The sequence below is a fragment of the Penicillium brevicompactum genome, assembly GCF_028827555.1.
Source record: "Penicillium brevicompactum strain IBT 35665 chromosome Unknown utg000002l_segment0_segment0, whole genome shotgun sequence".
NCBI lineage: Eukaryota > Fungi > Ascomycota > Eurotiomycetes > Eurotiales > Aspergillaceae > Penicillium > Penicillium brevicompactum.
Genome location: NW_026623205.1, coordinates 1,511,117 through 1,529,264, shown reverse-complemented (window position 1 = coordinate 1,529,264; position 18,148 = coordinate 1,511,117). Strand labels below are relative to the sequence as shown.

At 48.4% G+C, this 18,148-nt stretch overlaps 2 protein-coding genes across 2 annotated transcripts; both read right to left on the bottom strand.

Moving 5' to 3' along the window:
• Positions 1-13,541: 13,541 nt before the first annotated feature.
• N7506_003282 (uncharacterized protein) lies at positions 13,542-14,335 on the bottom strand (the record flags this gene model as incomplete). Its single annotated transcript, XM_056952577.1, has 2 exons — positions 13,542-13,859; positions 13,916-14,335. The coding sequence occupies 2 exons, from the start codon at positions 14,333-14,335 to the stop codon at positions 13,542-13,544; spliced, it is 738 nt and encodes a 245-aa protein (XP_056814269.1).
• Positions 14,336-16,398: 2,063 nt separating this feature from the next.
• N7506_003281 (Major facilitator superfamily domain general substrate transporter) lies at positions 16,399-17,925 on the bottom strand (the record flags this gene model as incomplete). Its single annotated transcript, XM_056952576.1, has 1 exon — positions 16,399-17,925. The coding sequence occupies one exon, from the start codon at positions 17,923-17,925 to the stop codon at positions 16,399-16,401; it is 1,527 nt and encodes a 508-aa protein (XP_056814268.1).
• Between the last annotated feature and the right edge of the window lie 223 nt (positions 17,926-18,148).

The following is an 18,148-nucleotide window of genomic DNA, read 5'->3' as shown; positions in this document are numbered from 1 at the left end:
ATCGTTCAACCGATCTTTAAACACCTACAATCAATCACCTGATTCTATTGGACATGTTCAGTACCAGCCAGTACATCAATTCCTCATCCTGACATTTTCCTTGTTTTATGCCCATTTTCTGTCTCTGTCCGTACAAACAGCAAATAGACATCCAGAGCAGCATATCCGGATGCACAGCATGCAAAATTTCGTCAAATCTGCTGGGGCTTCTAGAGAGGAAAATTTGAGTGTCCCATGCTTCCATGATACGCAGCGACCTGAATACCACGGTTTCCTCCGCTGAATCTCACAAGCATGTCGCCAGATGCCGCCGTGCTCACGAGTGTCCTTGAATAAATTGAGGACCGCCTGAGAATGGTATATCGCTGGGCTCATTCGGTTCGCATTTCGAATCTTTTGTTGCCGACTTCTTCTATGGCCTCTGTGCTTTCTGCTGTGAAGATACTGATCACTTGTGGTCCTGGTTACTAGAAAGCGATTTGGTTAAAATTATGGAAAGTAGGAGATGGGACATACGTCAAGGCTACGCTATGCACACATTGAAGAGCCAAATTTCAGGCGGCAAGGCCATCGCGTAGCGACGACATTGCTAGCGGAGTAGATTCGAGCTCGTAGTATTCCGCGCGGCAGCAATATAAGAGTGAAAAGACACAGGATAGTACACCATCGTCTAGAGAACCCTACTGCTTAGCGTTGAGGCCTTGCAGGTTCAGAAGCAGGTTGCCAAGGCGTTCCGCAACTCCAACAATTTGGGTATTCTGAGATGCTGTGTCCTGAACCATGTCTAGATATCTTTGAGCTTTGTTCAAAGCATGATCCAAAGCTGTTGCTGTAGCAGCATCGATATGTTTTTCCGAATCTGAAATCAAATTGTCTTGGGGGTGAATGACTGGTCTTGGTTCGGTACACGGATAAATGTCCATGGTTGACCCCCACTTGGAGATAACGGTTCTCTGAAGTGAAATGGATCGGCATTGACGGAAGAGATCACAAGCACTTGAATTTTGGGTCAAGCGATGAGGGGCTACTTTGTGGGAGGATATGTGGGAGGATATCACGGAGAGAAGATATGAAAGTGGTTGGACGGGAAGCATGTATTTATGTATTTCTTCACCCACGACGTCACGTCCGGGTCAACCGCTCTTCCCCGAAGTGCACTAGTATGGTATATACAGCGACCGATCCAATCACAGAGCACCTAATGCCACTTATTAAAAATATAGCAGACTCTGGGAGCTCAGGGTGATTCCAGGAGCTGGTTTACTCCCAAGACATCGGACACATCTGCGGGGCCGTCGGCCAACGATCTGCTCTGCGTAAACATCCATCAAACTTGGTGTTCGTAAATTCTTCAAAATGGAGACTCTGGGAATACCATAGCCGCAACAAATCGTACGTAGCTTGTAGGACTATCCATCATCACTATCAAGCATCGGTCACGTTCCTGTCGGCGGTTATATCTGTGCTAGGAACACACTGCCTTGGCCGTGGGAGCTCTATTGCCCCTGGAGGCCTCTGAAACGTTTCTGGGAGCAAAGAAGTAGGTTCTAGGAGCCACGTCGCACCCAGGAAACCGGATGTAGCTTCTAGGGTCTAATACCGTCACCTCGAGGAATCAAAGCCACATTCCTTTGACAATTTCTTGGTTCCTGGGGACGTAATTGCGGCTCCTGGGAGTGATCGAATGACGCAGATTTGTGCGCAGGATTAGTGAAGATGTCTTGTGAGAGCTTCTGCGATCTCGGAAGGCAGTATAGTGACTCTAGGACCCTAAAGTAAGCTCCCAGGGGCTCCACAGCTCACAGGTTTAGCCAATGGATTCCCGGAGCCAGTTTCGTATGCAGTCAGGAACGTAGTGTGAAAATCCCAGGGGTAGCTCTCGTTTTCTTAGGGATTAGAAATAGCCCCAGAAGCTAAATTGTGGCTCCTAGGGGATAGACCGCTCCTAGAAATGCTTTTGAGGTTCCCAGGGCCAACATTTTGATTCCCAGGGTCAAGCTAACAGGCACAGAGATTTGTCAGTTGCTCCAGCCCCACGAGTTGCGTTTTCTGTCAACAATCTCCGCCTTACGCGACGCGGCTCCACTGAGCTGAATCCGTGTCTCTTTTGTCGTCGCTGGTACAGTAAGGTAACTATGTCAGATTCGAATTGAGCGACGCAGCCAGTAACTTTTGACTAAGGTTTACTGGTGTCCAGCGCAAAGATGGACGGTCGCCTTGTAATCTGAAGTGAGTTTGCAATTAAATCGCTCAACGCGGTGGCACCCTACATCTGCCTGTTTTAGCCACGGTCACCGTCTCTTTCATGAGGGTTGAAGTGCTTCAACAGATGCCAAAATAATAGGTTGAAAATTTTCTGGCTGACAGAAACGCTGGACTGTACTTGCGGTTGGCTGGGGGATCCTTTCGTCTCTCTAGAATCAATCCTGTCCATCCCTAGCCCCGCGCCGCTGAATGTTGTTTCTTTCCTGTGTACTCGCAGCCAGCTAATGTTGCCTTTACTAGAATCTCTACAGTACTCGCTGGCCGCAGATACTGACATACTTTCAAACACATGGTGAAGATTGTCTTTTTTTTGGGAGGGCATAATCAAAGTCCAGAGCTTATTGGAAAGCCTTCCATAGCAAACCGAGCCTAGTTTCCAGGACAGCCATGTAAACTATTGCAACCAGGGCTCACGAGCTAGGTTCTCGTGATCGCCACCCACTCGCGAGATTGCAACGCTACTATCACACTCTGATGAAGCCCTGGACACAAGAAGCACTAGTCGGACCAATCAAACACCACGCGTGAATTTAGACAGACGCAGGTACGGTTCTGCGATGCAGATCCCAGCGACGACCCACGAGACACCAGTCCAAGGAGGTTCTATTTATGGCCCGGAGAAGAAGTGAAGGATTTCCAAAGGTCCAGACCGATCCACAAGCCCAAACTTGACGGCCGTCAGTGTCCAATCGCAAAGAGAGTTTCATTCAGCGTAGCGAGTTGACTGTTGATTTAGGATCCACACTGGTAATCAGCTTTGTCAGCACCCGGGTCCAGAAATCATGTGTGGAGGTGAGCCAGTAATTTCCGGCCGTACAAGGTAAGAGGTTCTGCACGCACCCAATACGGAAAAGCCGGGGATTAGTCCCTATGGTACCCGCAGCAATTTACTGCATCTGCATTAAATATGATATGGAGGCTGGGCCCGGACGCCGTCACTGTCGCTGACTTCTGATTTTTCTTGTGCACCAGTTTCGCAGAGAATTCAACTTTCCAGAAACCGCACCGCTGTCTCGGATACTCAAGGCTGCTCTGTGGCCGCTTGGTTGAATATTTGATAGAACTCCTCTTGTGGGTACTGCATATTGCTGTCCCGGATACTCAGGACTGCGCCGCCGCCATAATGGTTGGTATTAGACAGTACTTCTCTTCTACGTCGTCGTAAATGGTAGAAGGATTTGCGACATAGGGGACACCTTGTATCCTTGCTACAGATCCAAACATCTATGCAAGGCTGATGAAACACATGTTCGCATGGAAGTTGCCGACATACTGAAGTCGCATCTAACTTCTCCAAGCAAATAATGCACATATCGGGCCTTTGAGACACTTTAAGGATTAGTTCTGGTCCCGTGAACGCGTATCTCGATATGTATGTACAACTTACCCCCTGGAACTCGATTTCTCTTCGAAGAGTGGCGGTCGCGTCAAGTCGACCTCATACTTGCAGGAATATGTAGTGCGCATGTTTGCCGGCAGCATAAACAATAGAACATAAATTGTAAGTAGTAAAATATGCACCGCCATTCGCAGTCGATTTGTACAGCGACGACTGCAAGACATCATTGTGAAGTCATCCTACATAACAAAGACAGGCCAGCGAGTTTCAATGGTTACATCATGGCCGACGATGAGCGGCTAATGAGGCATAAGTTCGAATGTCCACATCCGAATTCGATCGTGCGCTCACGGTCAAGACCAAGACGTCGAAATTGCAAATCAGCCTAGACTTTCGGCGTACCGTAACTTGCTGGAAAGGTAGCTCGCGGGCATTTGTGGAACAGGCAATAGTCAACAGATCAATAAAAATTGCCTCCAGCATCAACGGTGTAGGTTTGGTGGATGGCAAATCCATATCACTCGTGTCTGTTCAGACTGACTACAGCATGACCACCCAAAGCAAGGCAAACACAGGAAGTTTCTTTTGCGTCTATCACTCTTTTATCAGTCCCGCCATCCAGCGGATAACCACCATTACCGCCTGTTTTGTAGTGTGTATTCGGTATCACAGTAACATAGAAGCTCATGGAGGTACGATTCATTGTCGCCATTCTGCGTGCGCCCTGTCATTATGCATACCTACAATTTCATACAGTGACGCAGCAAAAGTTTTGACACCCCCTTTGATTACTCCGATTCTGCCGGTCAAAATTTTGATTTTTAAACCATCCCCTGACTAGTTTCCTAATGGAAAACTTAAGTGTTACGGATTAAGTTAAACATTGCCTTCTATAAAAAACATCTACTTAAGCAGGAATGTTTTAAAGGTAAGATGATATAAACTTGCTCTTTGATTTGCTAAAGGCGGTCTAAAAAGCGGTCTGTCCAAGCGTGTTAAAACATTTGCTGTATCACTGTAAGTTAACTTACCTGATGTCGATTCCAAGAGATACGGTACGCGCTAGTTCTACGATAGACCAATGGTCGGCCTTATAGCATAGAATGAGTGTAATTGCTAGAACTAGCTGGTTGGACCAGTATTTGACCCATTGTGGGCTTACCAAGCCTGAAATGGCTTGGCAAGCGGCTTGGCAATGAAGCCGTCTATACTGTAGCAAGTGAGTAAGCAAAATGGGTGCTGTAAAACTCGGCAAGCTAGTAATGTAAGGGCCCCTCTTTATTCGACACCTGACTCTATTATTACATCAGTCGGCAGGGCATGGGTCCCCTTCAGTACGAAGATATGCCCACCCTCGAGCATTTCAGGATTATTAGGAATGTTCCTACAATCAACGTTACATGGCAATAGCATTTCCGATTTCTTTTGGTGGATAAAAATACCGAAAACGTTAGCTGTACTCGCTACTCAGTTTATCACTTTTCCGCTCTCTCTTGTCTTCGACATCCGGAACTCCGCAGATCGGTCTATCCCTTGTAGGGCTACCCGCCCGCTCTCGATTACGATGTGACTCGGAATGTTCAGGTTCCAGCCTGCGCCGCAACGCTTCATTCTTCCTGCTCGTATTCTGCGCGTATTTTCGTACCCCTATTTATGAGCCTTATGACTGCCGGTCCCTTTCGACCTCATCGAGGGAGTCGGCTGTTGGTCGTTACTTTCCTCTCTCTGGGAGGCACATGGGTCAACAAGATCACGGAGTCTGCCGTAGCATACCGCCACAATCGTAGCGGATCTTCTGATGATTTGTGAGCACCTCCACCCCGCTTCTTTCGAATCGGAGAATTTCAGCCAAACTCGCTTACTGCTTCATTGCTTGCTGCGTTGAAATGCCAGAGCTCTGCGCAATAGAATACCCAGGCCATTGTTCTCTTTGCGTCTTGACCTCGTGCAATTTTCTATTGCGTTTGCAGCCTCTGCGATTACTCCTTCGCATTTGACAGCCATTCTATACGTAATACTCTGATACTGAGAGAGAAACGGTCAACAACACAAAGCTGAAGTCAACATTACTCAATACACAAGCTACATTTAGCAACAAAAAACAGAGAAGAAGGGTAGCACGTGGTCCTTTACCCCCCCCTCCTCCCCCGCTTGGGGAACCCACTGACCCACCCAAATCCTATGATCCCCTATTGCCCATTAATTTCCTCAAAGATATACATTGACATAACTCAGCCGCCGCCTCGTTCACCAATCACCCCGCGTGTCTAGCATGTAGGAATTTTATCATAAGGTACGTTCGAGCGACACGCAATATTCATGTGGAGAAACAGCTCTGACTACACAAGGAATACTGTAGAGCCTATCGTACCTTAATGTTTGCCCGCGATTCGTGTTTTCGAGCGAGACCTCATCACATGGCTCTACACTCCGTTGTTCTGTTGAGCGTACAGTATATTGCGTGATCATAGTTGAGCAACTTGTAGATTAAATCATCTCAACTGAGTTGGAGGCTGTACGTCAAGCGTGACCAACAGGGATGGAAACTGCCTTGCGGAATCAAAAAAAGCAATTGAAGTTTCTATGACGTGGGTGACATGGCAAGAAACCGCGCTGTCTCCATGAGACGTTGACCACCCCTCCCTTCACCGCCCGACCGTTCACTACAACAGTGATGTTTCGGCACACACATTTCACCACATCGACATCAACACTGAGCAACAACACACCAAGACATCAACATCAACACATCAACACATCAACATCAACACATCAACACATCAACACATCAACACATCAACACATCAACACATCAACACATCAACACATCAACACATCAACACATCAACACATCAACACATCAACACATCAACACACCAAGACATCAACATCAACACATCAACACACCAACACATCAACACATCAACACATCAACACATCAACACATCAACACATCAACACATCAACACATCAACACATCAACACATCAACACATCAACACATCAACACATCAGCACATCAGCACATCAGCACATCAGCACATCAGCACATCTACACATCAACACACCAACTCTCACCAACTCTCACCAACTCTCACCAACTCTCACCAACTCTCACCAACTCTCACCAACTCTCACCAACTCTCACCAACTCTCACCAACTCTCACCAACTCTCAACTCGCATCACAACGTACATTCTATCAGAACAAGCATCCCCGCCCAACAACTCTGTTTACTCTACACCTGAATGAAAGATGCCATTTTCCATTGCGTAGATGGCACAGCGATAATCCAAAAAGAGTCAGTGTAGATGGATCGGGCGTTCAATGATTTTCGAACTTTTGCCTTCACCCTCACAACATTTCCGACTGAATGGTGATTCTGCTTCTTTGTATCCTGAAAATTAGCAACCAGGTACACTGATACTACCGCACTCCCAACTTTCTCCACGGCCTTATCCCAGCAACCTCATATTGATTTTCCTACAAGCCTCCATCATGGCCCTGAATGTACTGCTTCTTCGTCTACCCCCATGCTTCAATTTTCTTTAACAGGATATTCACTCCGTATATATTTACAATTTGCTAGACCGGCTTCGCAATATGCTTAAGCACTAACGCTACTGCAAAAGTTGTTACGAGCTCTGAGCACAAAGGTAAACAAATATACCCGCGATACACCTTAGCAGGCTCGAAGCCCGTAAAGTCTTTCCCAGAGCGGTTTCCGGGGACCTAAATTGGACTCGCTTCTAAAGGAGGCAGATGAATATTCTTACCATCCCCCTTGCTGATTTCTAAGGTCGTCAAATCAATGTCGTGTAGCAGGCGCATCTAAATGGGGTCAGGTATTTGTCAACCTATGCAAACCCTCTTCATAGTGTTGAACGGGCGTTGCCTACACAGACGAAGGCGCCAATCAGAGTTTCGGCATCCGATGAGGTGATTGGTAAAGGGCGAATCAAGGCATCTAGGGCACCTTCGTTTCGGCTGCGGTCATCAGTATCTTGGTCGTCTCAGAAATAAGGTCATCCACACTTACCACACACAGCATGACGTGCCAAACCCTGTATCTCGCTTTTCCAACCATTCTTCGGCGCACGACAGATGACAGGGCGATGTGCACTGACCGCAGTGTAAGATTACGCTCTCGTCCGCATGGTCTTCATCCTCGGTCTGGCAGAACACACAGTAGATGCTGTCGACGTGGATGCTGTCGACCGTTTGGCTCGGCCTGAGACTCTGCAGCGTCAAGTCTTGGACACCCACCCGGATATTAGTTGCCGATGAGAGGATGGCTGGTCGGGTCGGCGAAACGCGCCATGGAACACTGTTCGTCCGCAGCATTGCAGAAGTCACAAATGGATTGAATGGCTGCACTGGCTCGGGGTTGGTTGAAAGCCCCACCGGCGGGTTTTGTCTGAGCCTGTGAGGAGGTGACGGGCCAGTGTTGTCTGATGCAGGGCGTCGTCTGGAGGCTGACGATGTCTGACGCTGGCCTGGATGTACAACAACTGATGGAGAGGCCATTCTGGAGCAATGTGGTACTCGCGCCTGGTTGCGGACGGCGGCTTCATACCACTGCTGGCCAACTTGGTCGGCCTGCCGTTGCCGGTGCCATCTCGCGCAGAGGAAGTCTCTGGCGATATCACAGAGCTTCGACTGCAAGGATAACAAGTCAAACGGCTCTCTGGCGAGAGTGGTCAACTTTTGATGGCCGATCTTGGTGTCTTCAACTTTGATCGAGTTTTTGCACGGCTCGCCTTTTTTCGTCGTCCCGCAACAAGAGCCAGGACCGCCATTGGGGCTGACCTCTATCTCACAAACAAGAAACGGATTCCAAGGCAGCATGGTAGTTATTGAGGTGGTCGTCAAAGGCAGAAAATGCTTCGGATTGTGGTGGTGTTGGGCAATCCACTGCGGCGTTCCCTCGCCAGCTTTATATGCCATCGCCGTGGGCTCCTTACCTACATGGCTGCGTGGCTGGCATGGAACACTTCATTGAAACAGTCGGTACGTCGAAGAATGCATTCACACGCAGTATGCGCCGTATACAGCCGGTCATGGCCTGCATGAAGGGATATCATTCCAGACCACTGCTGCAATCAGCTGCACTTTTGACTATCCATCGCGGTGACCACGCATTAGCGAACAGACTGACTACTGCGGTGAGCAGCAAAGTCGACAAATGCCGGGTTAAATTCTGGGTTGCCTATAGAATTTCGAAGTGCATGATAGGTTGTGATTTATTCTTATGGCGCTAGACGCAAGATGTGGGTACGTAGAGATAGATTCGGTTCCCAGGCCATCGACACACTACCAGGAACAGTTTTGGCGTTCCCAAGAGCAGAGATTCTACAACTCCGCCTGAGCATTGTTGTTAACCCTTTGTGATTGCTACGCACCTCTCAGCGGACTGACAGACCACACTCATAGCTGACCGTGGAATTTGGCTGAGGTGAGTATATAAAGGCCTCCCATATCCTACTTTCACAACTCTCACCTCACCCCCATCTACATTTCGTTAGCTCAATCCGCTGTCCCATCATGGTCTGTTCAATTCGTTCTTACGGAGTTTACCGATGAGCTAATACATTACAGCCAAACATCAGAGACCTGCCCAACGAGCTTTTGCTGTGGATTGTGTCGTATTTGGACGGTAGTGCATTATTTGCCCTCGCAAAATCATGCAAAGACTTTGATTTTAAACTGCAGCCCAGCATCTGGAAATACAACATCAAATTTCAGAACAGCAATCTGTTGCACTTGGCCGTCATATACGACAACGTTGGTCTTGCGGAGGCTTTGCTCCAGCACAACGCCAACATCAATGCATTTTACCGAGGCAAAACTCCTTTAATGAGGGCGCTCAAATACTCTTCCGCTGCTGTGCGGGACCTCTTGCTCAGTCGTGGAGACCTAGACATCAACATTCAAAATCAAGCGCGGGAGAGCGCCCTGTGGTATGCTATCCACTACGGAACCTTTTCCGCCGTCAAAAGTGTCTTAAATCAACCCAACGTCCAGGTGGACATCAAGCACAAACACGGCCTAACGGCGCTCCACCTAGCAGTCTTCGCGGGCAGAATAGAGTTCGTGCATCTGCTACTTTCTAGTGGCAGCGACACTGATCTACAGGACGATTCGGGCCACTCGCCATGGGACTGGGCATGTCGCTTCAATAGACCCGTGATGGAAATGATTTTTTCAAACGATCCGATGGCCAAAGTGTTTCTTGGTACCAAATCATCACAAGAGGCTGAGCTACCTCTTCACCATGCGGTATCCTATGGGTCGGTAGATGCTGTCAAGCGGCTTCTTGGACAAAAGGGTCTGAACTTGGACGCCCACGACCTAAATGGTGGTACGCCCCTCCATCTCGCCGTCCATAGCAGACGCCTCGAAGTGGTCAATATGCCCCTGAGTTACCCTCGTGCCAATGTGGACTGCAAAGGCAAAGAAGGCAATACGCCTCTATGGCTGTCAACGTACTTGTCATACGATGAGATAACCGAAAGGCTACTGGCCGAGATCGGCATCGATGTTAACTTCATCGGAGGCTACGGGAGGCGCGAGGGGTCTTCTACATCGCTTCATCACGCGGCAGCCAGATTGGACACTGCAGTTTTACGGCACTGCTTGCGGTGCCAGGAATAGATCTCAATCAATGTCTGCTGCCGCATTGCACGGAAGTGTGGACACGGTTGCATGTCTACTGAGTATGGCGGGCGTGGAGATTAATGGAATGGATTTAATAGATCCGCCTATTTGTCGAGCGGTTGCACATGGCCATCTCGATGTGGTACGACTTTTAGTGCAACAAGACGCACGTCTGAACATCAATGAAAGCACGATCGCAACTCACGACACTGCTCTCTGCATGGCTGCCCGTGGCGGTGACTTGGAGATGGTCCAGGCGCTGCTACGCCATGATCGAATTGATGTAAGCTTCAGAAATCGATATTCTGAGGATCCATTGATGTTGGCAGTCAAGGGTGGACATTTCCCGATTGTTGATGCACTTGTGGTCAATCCCGGACTGAATTACTTCAGCCTCAGGAGATCGATGGATCTAGCAAGGAACGATTGCATCCTGAGGGCCATTCGAAGCAGAATGGAAGACGTCAATACTCCACAAAGATTGTTGAAGCGGTCTCCAAGGGGAAGGTTGGGTGGTCTGTTAGGGCTGGCGACGTCTACCCCAAGTAGCTCTTTCGATGCAATGCGAGACGGCCGATTCATTCGACCCTTCCTCCGCTAGCTATACTGCCCACATTGTCACTGGATCCGTATTTTTGTCTATAATATATTGAATTAATAGAAGTGACCTAGAACAGGCCGGACTATCCGCTGACACACTCCGCAAAGGCTATCATATGCCTTCTTAATGTGAACAACTAAAAAGACATAAGCTGGCATGCGCTAATCCTCATTCATTGTGAAATTGTTGGTTATTTTCCACGTTGTAACAGACATAAGACAAATATGAACATGCAATGCTTCACTCTTCTCTTGCGTTGTCCAAGAACCCTGGTAGATTGAGTCTGGAAGGGTGATCCCAGTCATCGAGTACGCGAGTCAGTCGAACCCGAGATGATTCCAGTGCCTGCTCGAAAAAGCGCAGCCGAGACAGCTGCTTGTCGTGGCGAAGCTGAAGTCCGTCCCTCTCTTTAGTCAGGTGTCTGCTAGCCTCCTCCGAGATACGATTGCTCTGGTCTAGCTTCTGGCCATCGATGTGTTTGGACACGCACGAATCCCATAGGCGTCGATAGAGCCCGACAAGTCGAGCCGCGGGAAAGGCGAATTTGGGATCGTCGCGTTCGAGGTCTTCTAGCACTTTTAAAATAGGTCGAAAAGGCTCGATCGCCCACGTATGTCTTATTTCTGCTTCCTGTTGCGAGGGGAGAGCTGTAATGGTCAGCAAGAGCATTCGAAGCTGAGTCGTTCCACTTACCATTAGTGCATGATCGGAAGTTTCCTGCGAATTGTCTTTTTCACAAACGATGGGCAATGCACTAGGCTGTTGATCTCCTTCTGCTTCCTGGTCTGACGTGCTGTTAGGGGCATCCATCTTGATCGTAGGGAAGAGTCGAGTGTCGGGGCAATAGCATGTCCATCAATTCTTAGAGGATTCTATAGACTAGCAGACGTAGGTGGTTACTCATTCTCACTTTCACCATGAAAGTCAATCAGCGTAGCACCTTTTTGTTGAGATATTGGCTCACCAAGCCTGAGGCCTCAACGTCTCTGAATTCATGCGCAATGGCTATGTAGGGCTCATTGGATGCTCTATACCATGGAACTCTTGCAGTTACATCGCACTCTCGCTTATTGTATTTTACTACTAGAAATAGCTGTAAAAGTACCTCTTCAGAGAGTGAGAATTAAAACACCTCACGTTCATTGACATACACTTCTTGCCAAGAGAACCCTCATTGTCTCTTCCGGTTGGACGTCGCTCCTGACCCTCATCGACCTGAGTCGCGTGGTGTTCAGCCGCATCAAGTTCAATTTTGTCTGGGCTTTATTTTACAACTGCATTGCCGTGCCTGTCGCTGCCGGTGTGTTCTATCCCATTGTGAGTAACGGGAAGCATGTTCGTTTGGACCCGGTGTGGCGAGTCTTGCCATGGCTTTGAGCAGTGTCAGTGTCATCTGCAGTAGTCTGCTCATGAGAACTCGGTTGCCTTTGGTCGGCTTCCGGAATAAAAAATTGAACAAGCAGTAGATGGTGGGAATGGACTTTTTGTAAAGTTGCGGTGACCAAGTCATCCTTTGTTGTCATACAAAACATCTTAACAGTCGGGCTGTTCAATACATTATATTCCTTCAAGATTCAAGATCCCTCTAGCTAAGAAGCGTGTTTGTAGCCACGTAGTCCATTCAATAACTGCTTGTCTCTGGATTATTTCACAAAAGCAAACGATGAATCCACATAAACAGTCGCACAACACGGATGAGTTTAAACGAAGCCTTATCTGCTTGAGATTTTTAAGCCTCAATGGCAACTATGCGATCCAGGTTTCCGTGCCACCTGCCCCCGGCGATTATACTGTGCCCACACCAACAACGCAACACATACCACAATTCGCCACACCATTCGGCGACTGAAGCCTTCGCGCCGCACTCCCCAGACAAGGCCTGCGATAGATGTCGCCAGGAGAGCATTCCGAAGGTGATCCACGACAACAGCGGTCACTGATCCTGCAAAGAGCAAATCGAGGGCCGTCTAAAAAATCAGTACATACGCCTTGGAATGAAACAGGTGGGGAAAAAGTACCGGCAGCCAACAGCAAGAAGACAAAAGCAGAGCGGATCCCTCTGGTAGAAACGTTGTGCATATACGGAGCAGGCGTCGGACAAGAGGCTGGTCATGGTCCGGGGCCGGCTCTCCCGAAGGGCATTTTTCGCACGTCATGTTGAAAGACAGGGAGTGAAATCTGAGTACAGTGTAATCATTCAAGATAATGTACTTCTGAATCAGGTCTTTAAATATCGCATAGATCCGGTGGAGTAGGTAGCGCTGCGGGATTTTCGCGTTACGTTCGAGAATGCCCCACGCTGGTTCCGCTTTTCAGGTTTAAAGTCCCTCGCGAACAGCCTCGAGGAACAGAATGTTGTCCTAGTGGAGCCCTCGCTTTCCTAAGAGGCCATTCTCGAAGCTATCAAAGAGAAGGGGAAGACGATCCGCAGAGGCCAGGCCGATAGAGTCTCCTGGGCTATTTGAGCGTACCGAGAGCCTTGACTCCTGGATTTCCTTCTGCTTCAGTGAAGCGTGGAGGCCAGTTGCCTTGTCGGAATGACGGATAATTCATCCCTGAGAAAGCTTCTAGTTAATAACTATTTCGAGGAGCACGGTGCTTCCAATTTCTCTTCTGACGTACCTAGTTTCAAAGAAATATAATTGTTAACCTATTACTCGCTCGGATTGATAGAGGCCAATTAAAATTCTTTAAGAATGACACTTCGATGAATAAGTCCGATTTCGAATTTCTTTGGAAAGATGCCGTGTACCATCTGTCGAGTGACTTTAAACAGAAAGAAGGCATCTGGCACTTGAAAAGGATCACCACTTAGCTGCTTTTTGTCCCAAGCTTCCACCCGTTCTGAGGCTTTAGTGCTCTGCAGAAGTTCCTCAATCCTCAGATAACCACTTGCTTTATCGCCATATTTCAATGAAAGTACCATAGCAGTGGCGGCAAGACACAGAGTGTTCTTGATGACATGGATGCTGCCCTCTCCAAAGGATTTTGATTGGCTCTTGAGCTCGTTCAAAAAGCAAGACTGCATCCTTTAGGCTGCCCCATTCCCAGTACCGAAAGGGCATCTCCCTGGATAATGGACATCGTCTCCAAGTCATCGTGTCCTCGTCTTTCCTCCAGCTTGACTAAAAGATTCTCGGGCGTTTCCTTTTCTTGTTGTGTCATCCCAAGTAGACCATATATGGCGGCTATCTCATTGTACGCTCTGAGAATCCAAGTATGTTCGCCTTGCCCAGGCGCATCTTTCTGGTTTTTCATTTCCTCTGTTGTCCCCACGATGTTCTCGACGAGACATTTCGCATCCCGAGGCCTGGTTTCAGACTGAAACCTCACCCCTTCAGTAGCCACGATCACAGCACGAAGAATATCAGCATGGATTCTGTCGTGAATTTCAAGCTCTTGTGGTCCTGGTGTAAAGTTTTCATGTTCTGGAGATGGCTCGCCTCTGCCTCGTGTTTCCTTGGGAGGAGACATATCGCGAATATACGAAGGAAAATCAATAAAGGAAAGCTAAGAAGATTTTGGGGTTCGGTTAGAAAGAAGGGAAGGATTGAACATGCCCTTATATAGTACCTGCTATCTGTCAGTGAGGACCACACAGACAAAATTTTGCAATTGATACAGTATCATCTACAATACAATATCATCTACACCATTACAGTGATTTTCTTATTGACAACGTTAATACGAACTAGTTCACAGCAGGGAGAATGGGTCCAAAGGTCGGTGCGTTGGTGGTCGTTGGTGATTCGATCTAGCATATGTTCGGACAAGATCTAACTAGGCACATATTGTTTTCTTAACTGTAGATGGGACTACAAGGAAATCGCAGTCTGTAGACTGTCACATTATGCTCCAGCTCAAGGCGTCGATCCTGCTCCTGAATGTCCCGAGTCAGTTGCTTGAATACGAAGACTAGCTATATCGTTTGCCTCTGAGAAGTGTTCAAAGGTGGAATCGTCGTGGTAACGATCGACAGTCGCGACGGGTGGATGGTTAGCACGGACGCCCATGGTATTCCAAGAATTTGCCTGGTATAGAAGAGCCACAAATAACGTCCTTCTTGTGTAGATGCCGATGGCGCAGGTGCTCTCTAAGTTCCCCCGCCGCGTAAATCTGTTTCCGGACCTGCGATTGCAGTCTACGTAGGGGCACATGATTGGCGGTCCTTTGATGTACTTTTTGTGGACCTCACGCTGATGGCGCAAGAGACCATCGGCAGAGGTGAAGCCTTGTTTTCTGTTGCAGCTTGACTCGTGGCATGTGAAGGGACGGCCATGTTTGTTCATATGTTTCCTAGGGAACCGATTTAGCCTCGGGAATTGACAGGAGAGGAAACAAGGCCAAGCTTCGTAATTTCCTCAAATGGTTGTCGGCCAATGTTACGCATATCAAGAAGCAAAACAAGAAGGGCCAGTCGATCCCACGTGCGCGGCAGATTACTGGCCAGGCTTCTCGTGACGATGGCCATGGTGACGTGAAGTTCGTGAATTTGGCGCTGGAGCGAAAGACGTTCTGTTTGATGGCAAAGCCGAAAATTCTAAGAGGGAACAGAAGCCTCCAAAGCTTGCCCCGAGCCTGTGTCGGGTAGAACATACATCAGCGTGTACGTTGCCGCTCCTGTTTGTCCGAATAAATTTTGACATTAAGATGGTGTCGTGGGGATTGGGATGGGTTGTGGCAAAATCAAAAGAGGACCTCAAGTAGCGACCCGCGCAGAGGTTGCGCTTCGTCCTGGGAAGTAATACTGTACGGAAGTAAAAGCCTCGTCCCTGAGCTGCTCACTAAGGGACCTGATCGCTCACCGATCAGCCCCTTCTTGCTTCCCGACCTTTCGCGGCTGGCAGTCATGCGTACCTTGTTTCCAGCGTGGCACATCATGAGATCATGGCGGGGACTAACCAACCCCCATTATTGAACATATTTTCTAGCTCTATCCAAGGTCACGACACAGATTACGACCCAGATCAGCGGGTATGTAGCCCTTGCTCCGCGATACCAGGATGATACACAGAACTGTCAACGCACAATTCGCGCAAATAACGCACAATTCGCGCAAATAACGCACAATTCGCGCATTTACCTGACGTCGCCGTAAAGCAGTCAACTACTGTACCTACATACCAAGCTATATTAAATAACTGAATCTGGCAGAGAATGTATGTAGTGCCTGATATGTGTTTCGTCACGAGCCTTTGCAGCCGCCAACTGGCAACTTCCTGTTGGGCCACTGATGGCACACTACTTCCCTGGAGCCATACAGGTATGTAACACAGTGAGCACCACAGTGGCTGAACCTACCGACAGAGTTTATTTCCGTACATATGTCTTTCTCAATGGTCAGACCAATCTCTCTACGAATAGCCATAGCCAGTAGCTGGTGATGCCAAGGTTGTGAAGATTTCATATGCACCTTGTAGTGGCCGGATCAAGAATTACAAGTGTGACTAGACGAAATTGCTTTGTACTGGTTTTAGGGAAAGATATCTCAATCGACCTCCTACATGTTTCGATCGAAAATATCTCACAAAAGTGTCTTAAGCCCCTGACCTCTCTTCAGGCTCTTGATTTTGACGACAACCCCCACAAAGCAGTAAAAGTAATGGGACCGTGCTCAGTAAAATGCATGCCACAAGAGTAAAAGCCCACCCACGATCCATTGCGCGTAACATAGGGTCGATAGCGGCCGACGCAGCAGCCGAGAAAAGGGACCGCACCAGATTATTCGCCGCTGTCGCAGCAGCTGGCTGGGAGGTATGCAGATCTACCAGCAAGGTAGAAGTGGAAATGAAGCCGCCGGTCTGGCCTATGCCGATGAAAAATAGAAGTACCTCAGGCCCCGCGAGAAATGCACCGTATTGGAGCACCCAGCCAAATGACAGCACGGTCACACTGCCCAAAATAACGAGGGAAATAGTGATCATGCTACGGGCCTTTTCCACCGGGACCGACTCATCGGCTCTCTCAGAGGCTATGCGGCGGTAGTTCCAGTCTAGGAATCTGCCCGTGATAATGGAGGCCACGATGGATCCAGTGCCCATAGGGATGTAGCAAAGACCAATGCGAAGCATATCCAAGCCATACTGCCTGGTGTATAATTCCGTGATAGACGAGAGAACCGTCATATTCCCCCCCATGATGACACCAGTAACCAGCAAGATTATTATCGAATTTAGATCAAACACGACCATAAGAGGCTTAAGCGGATTAGGGAATCGGACTTTGTGTTTTATCCTCGGCGAGTCGCTGCTTGAGGGTCGGTCACTTTCCGATGAAGAAAGAGGCAGGTTGGTCCCGTTCTGACGAGAAAGGTAGTGAATAAGGGGCCGATTCCATGGCTGTGCTGGGGAAGAGCCATCGTTGACTATACCCCGTGCTGTCTCGGGAAGGAAGAAAAGGAGAGACAGGAAGAAGACGCTAGATGCGATGGTCAGGAACCAAAAAATGGATCTCCAGCCTAGATAATGGGCGAGCAGGCCGCCGATTACAGGGCCAATAGCTGGGCCCATAAAGTTGCCAGTCATGACGATACCAATCATCGAGCCACGCTCCTCTTTCGTGCTAATATCTGCAACTGTGGCCGCGGAAAGGGCAACAGTACTGCTGATTCCAGAGCTCTGTATACATCGCAGCACAACCAGGGCGGCATAGCTGTTCTGTACGGCGAGACCAATATTAGACGCTATATAGATGATGAAACAGATAATGTACGTGGGACGACGGCCAGTCTGATCGGCAAAACTGCCGAAAAACATGGGGGCGATCCCTTGAAAAATCTGAGAAAATGAGGGCCATCCCGTTAATGTGTTTCCTCTTACAAAAATCGCAAGGGAGGCTGTGTGGAATATAATTACCATGTAGCTGGTGACAGTTAGGTTGATCAGTGATATCGACACGGTCAGGTCCTCGGCCAGAGTATTGAGGGCTGGAAAGTAAATCTGCGCCGATAACGAGGAAAAGAAGCCCGCTCCAGCCGCAATGAAGACGATGTATCGCTTCTGCAGCGTGGTGAAGGAGCTATATGGTAGAGACATGACCTCAGCAAGCGTCGATTCCGAATTCATAGAGGGTGGACTTGAGTAAGAAACTTGAATTCAGTCAGCTGGTCGAGTCCTTTGCGAGCCAGATTTACTTCCTGCCTGGTCTCAACTCCAATCACTCAAGTGACTAAAGGAAAAAAAAGGAAAATGCACAAAGCCACAGGCAAGAGTAAGCTTTGAATGCCTCCGAGAGTTCATATGCTGGAAATTTTGTGATCCCTCAGAAAACCTCGCCAGGAATGACCGA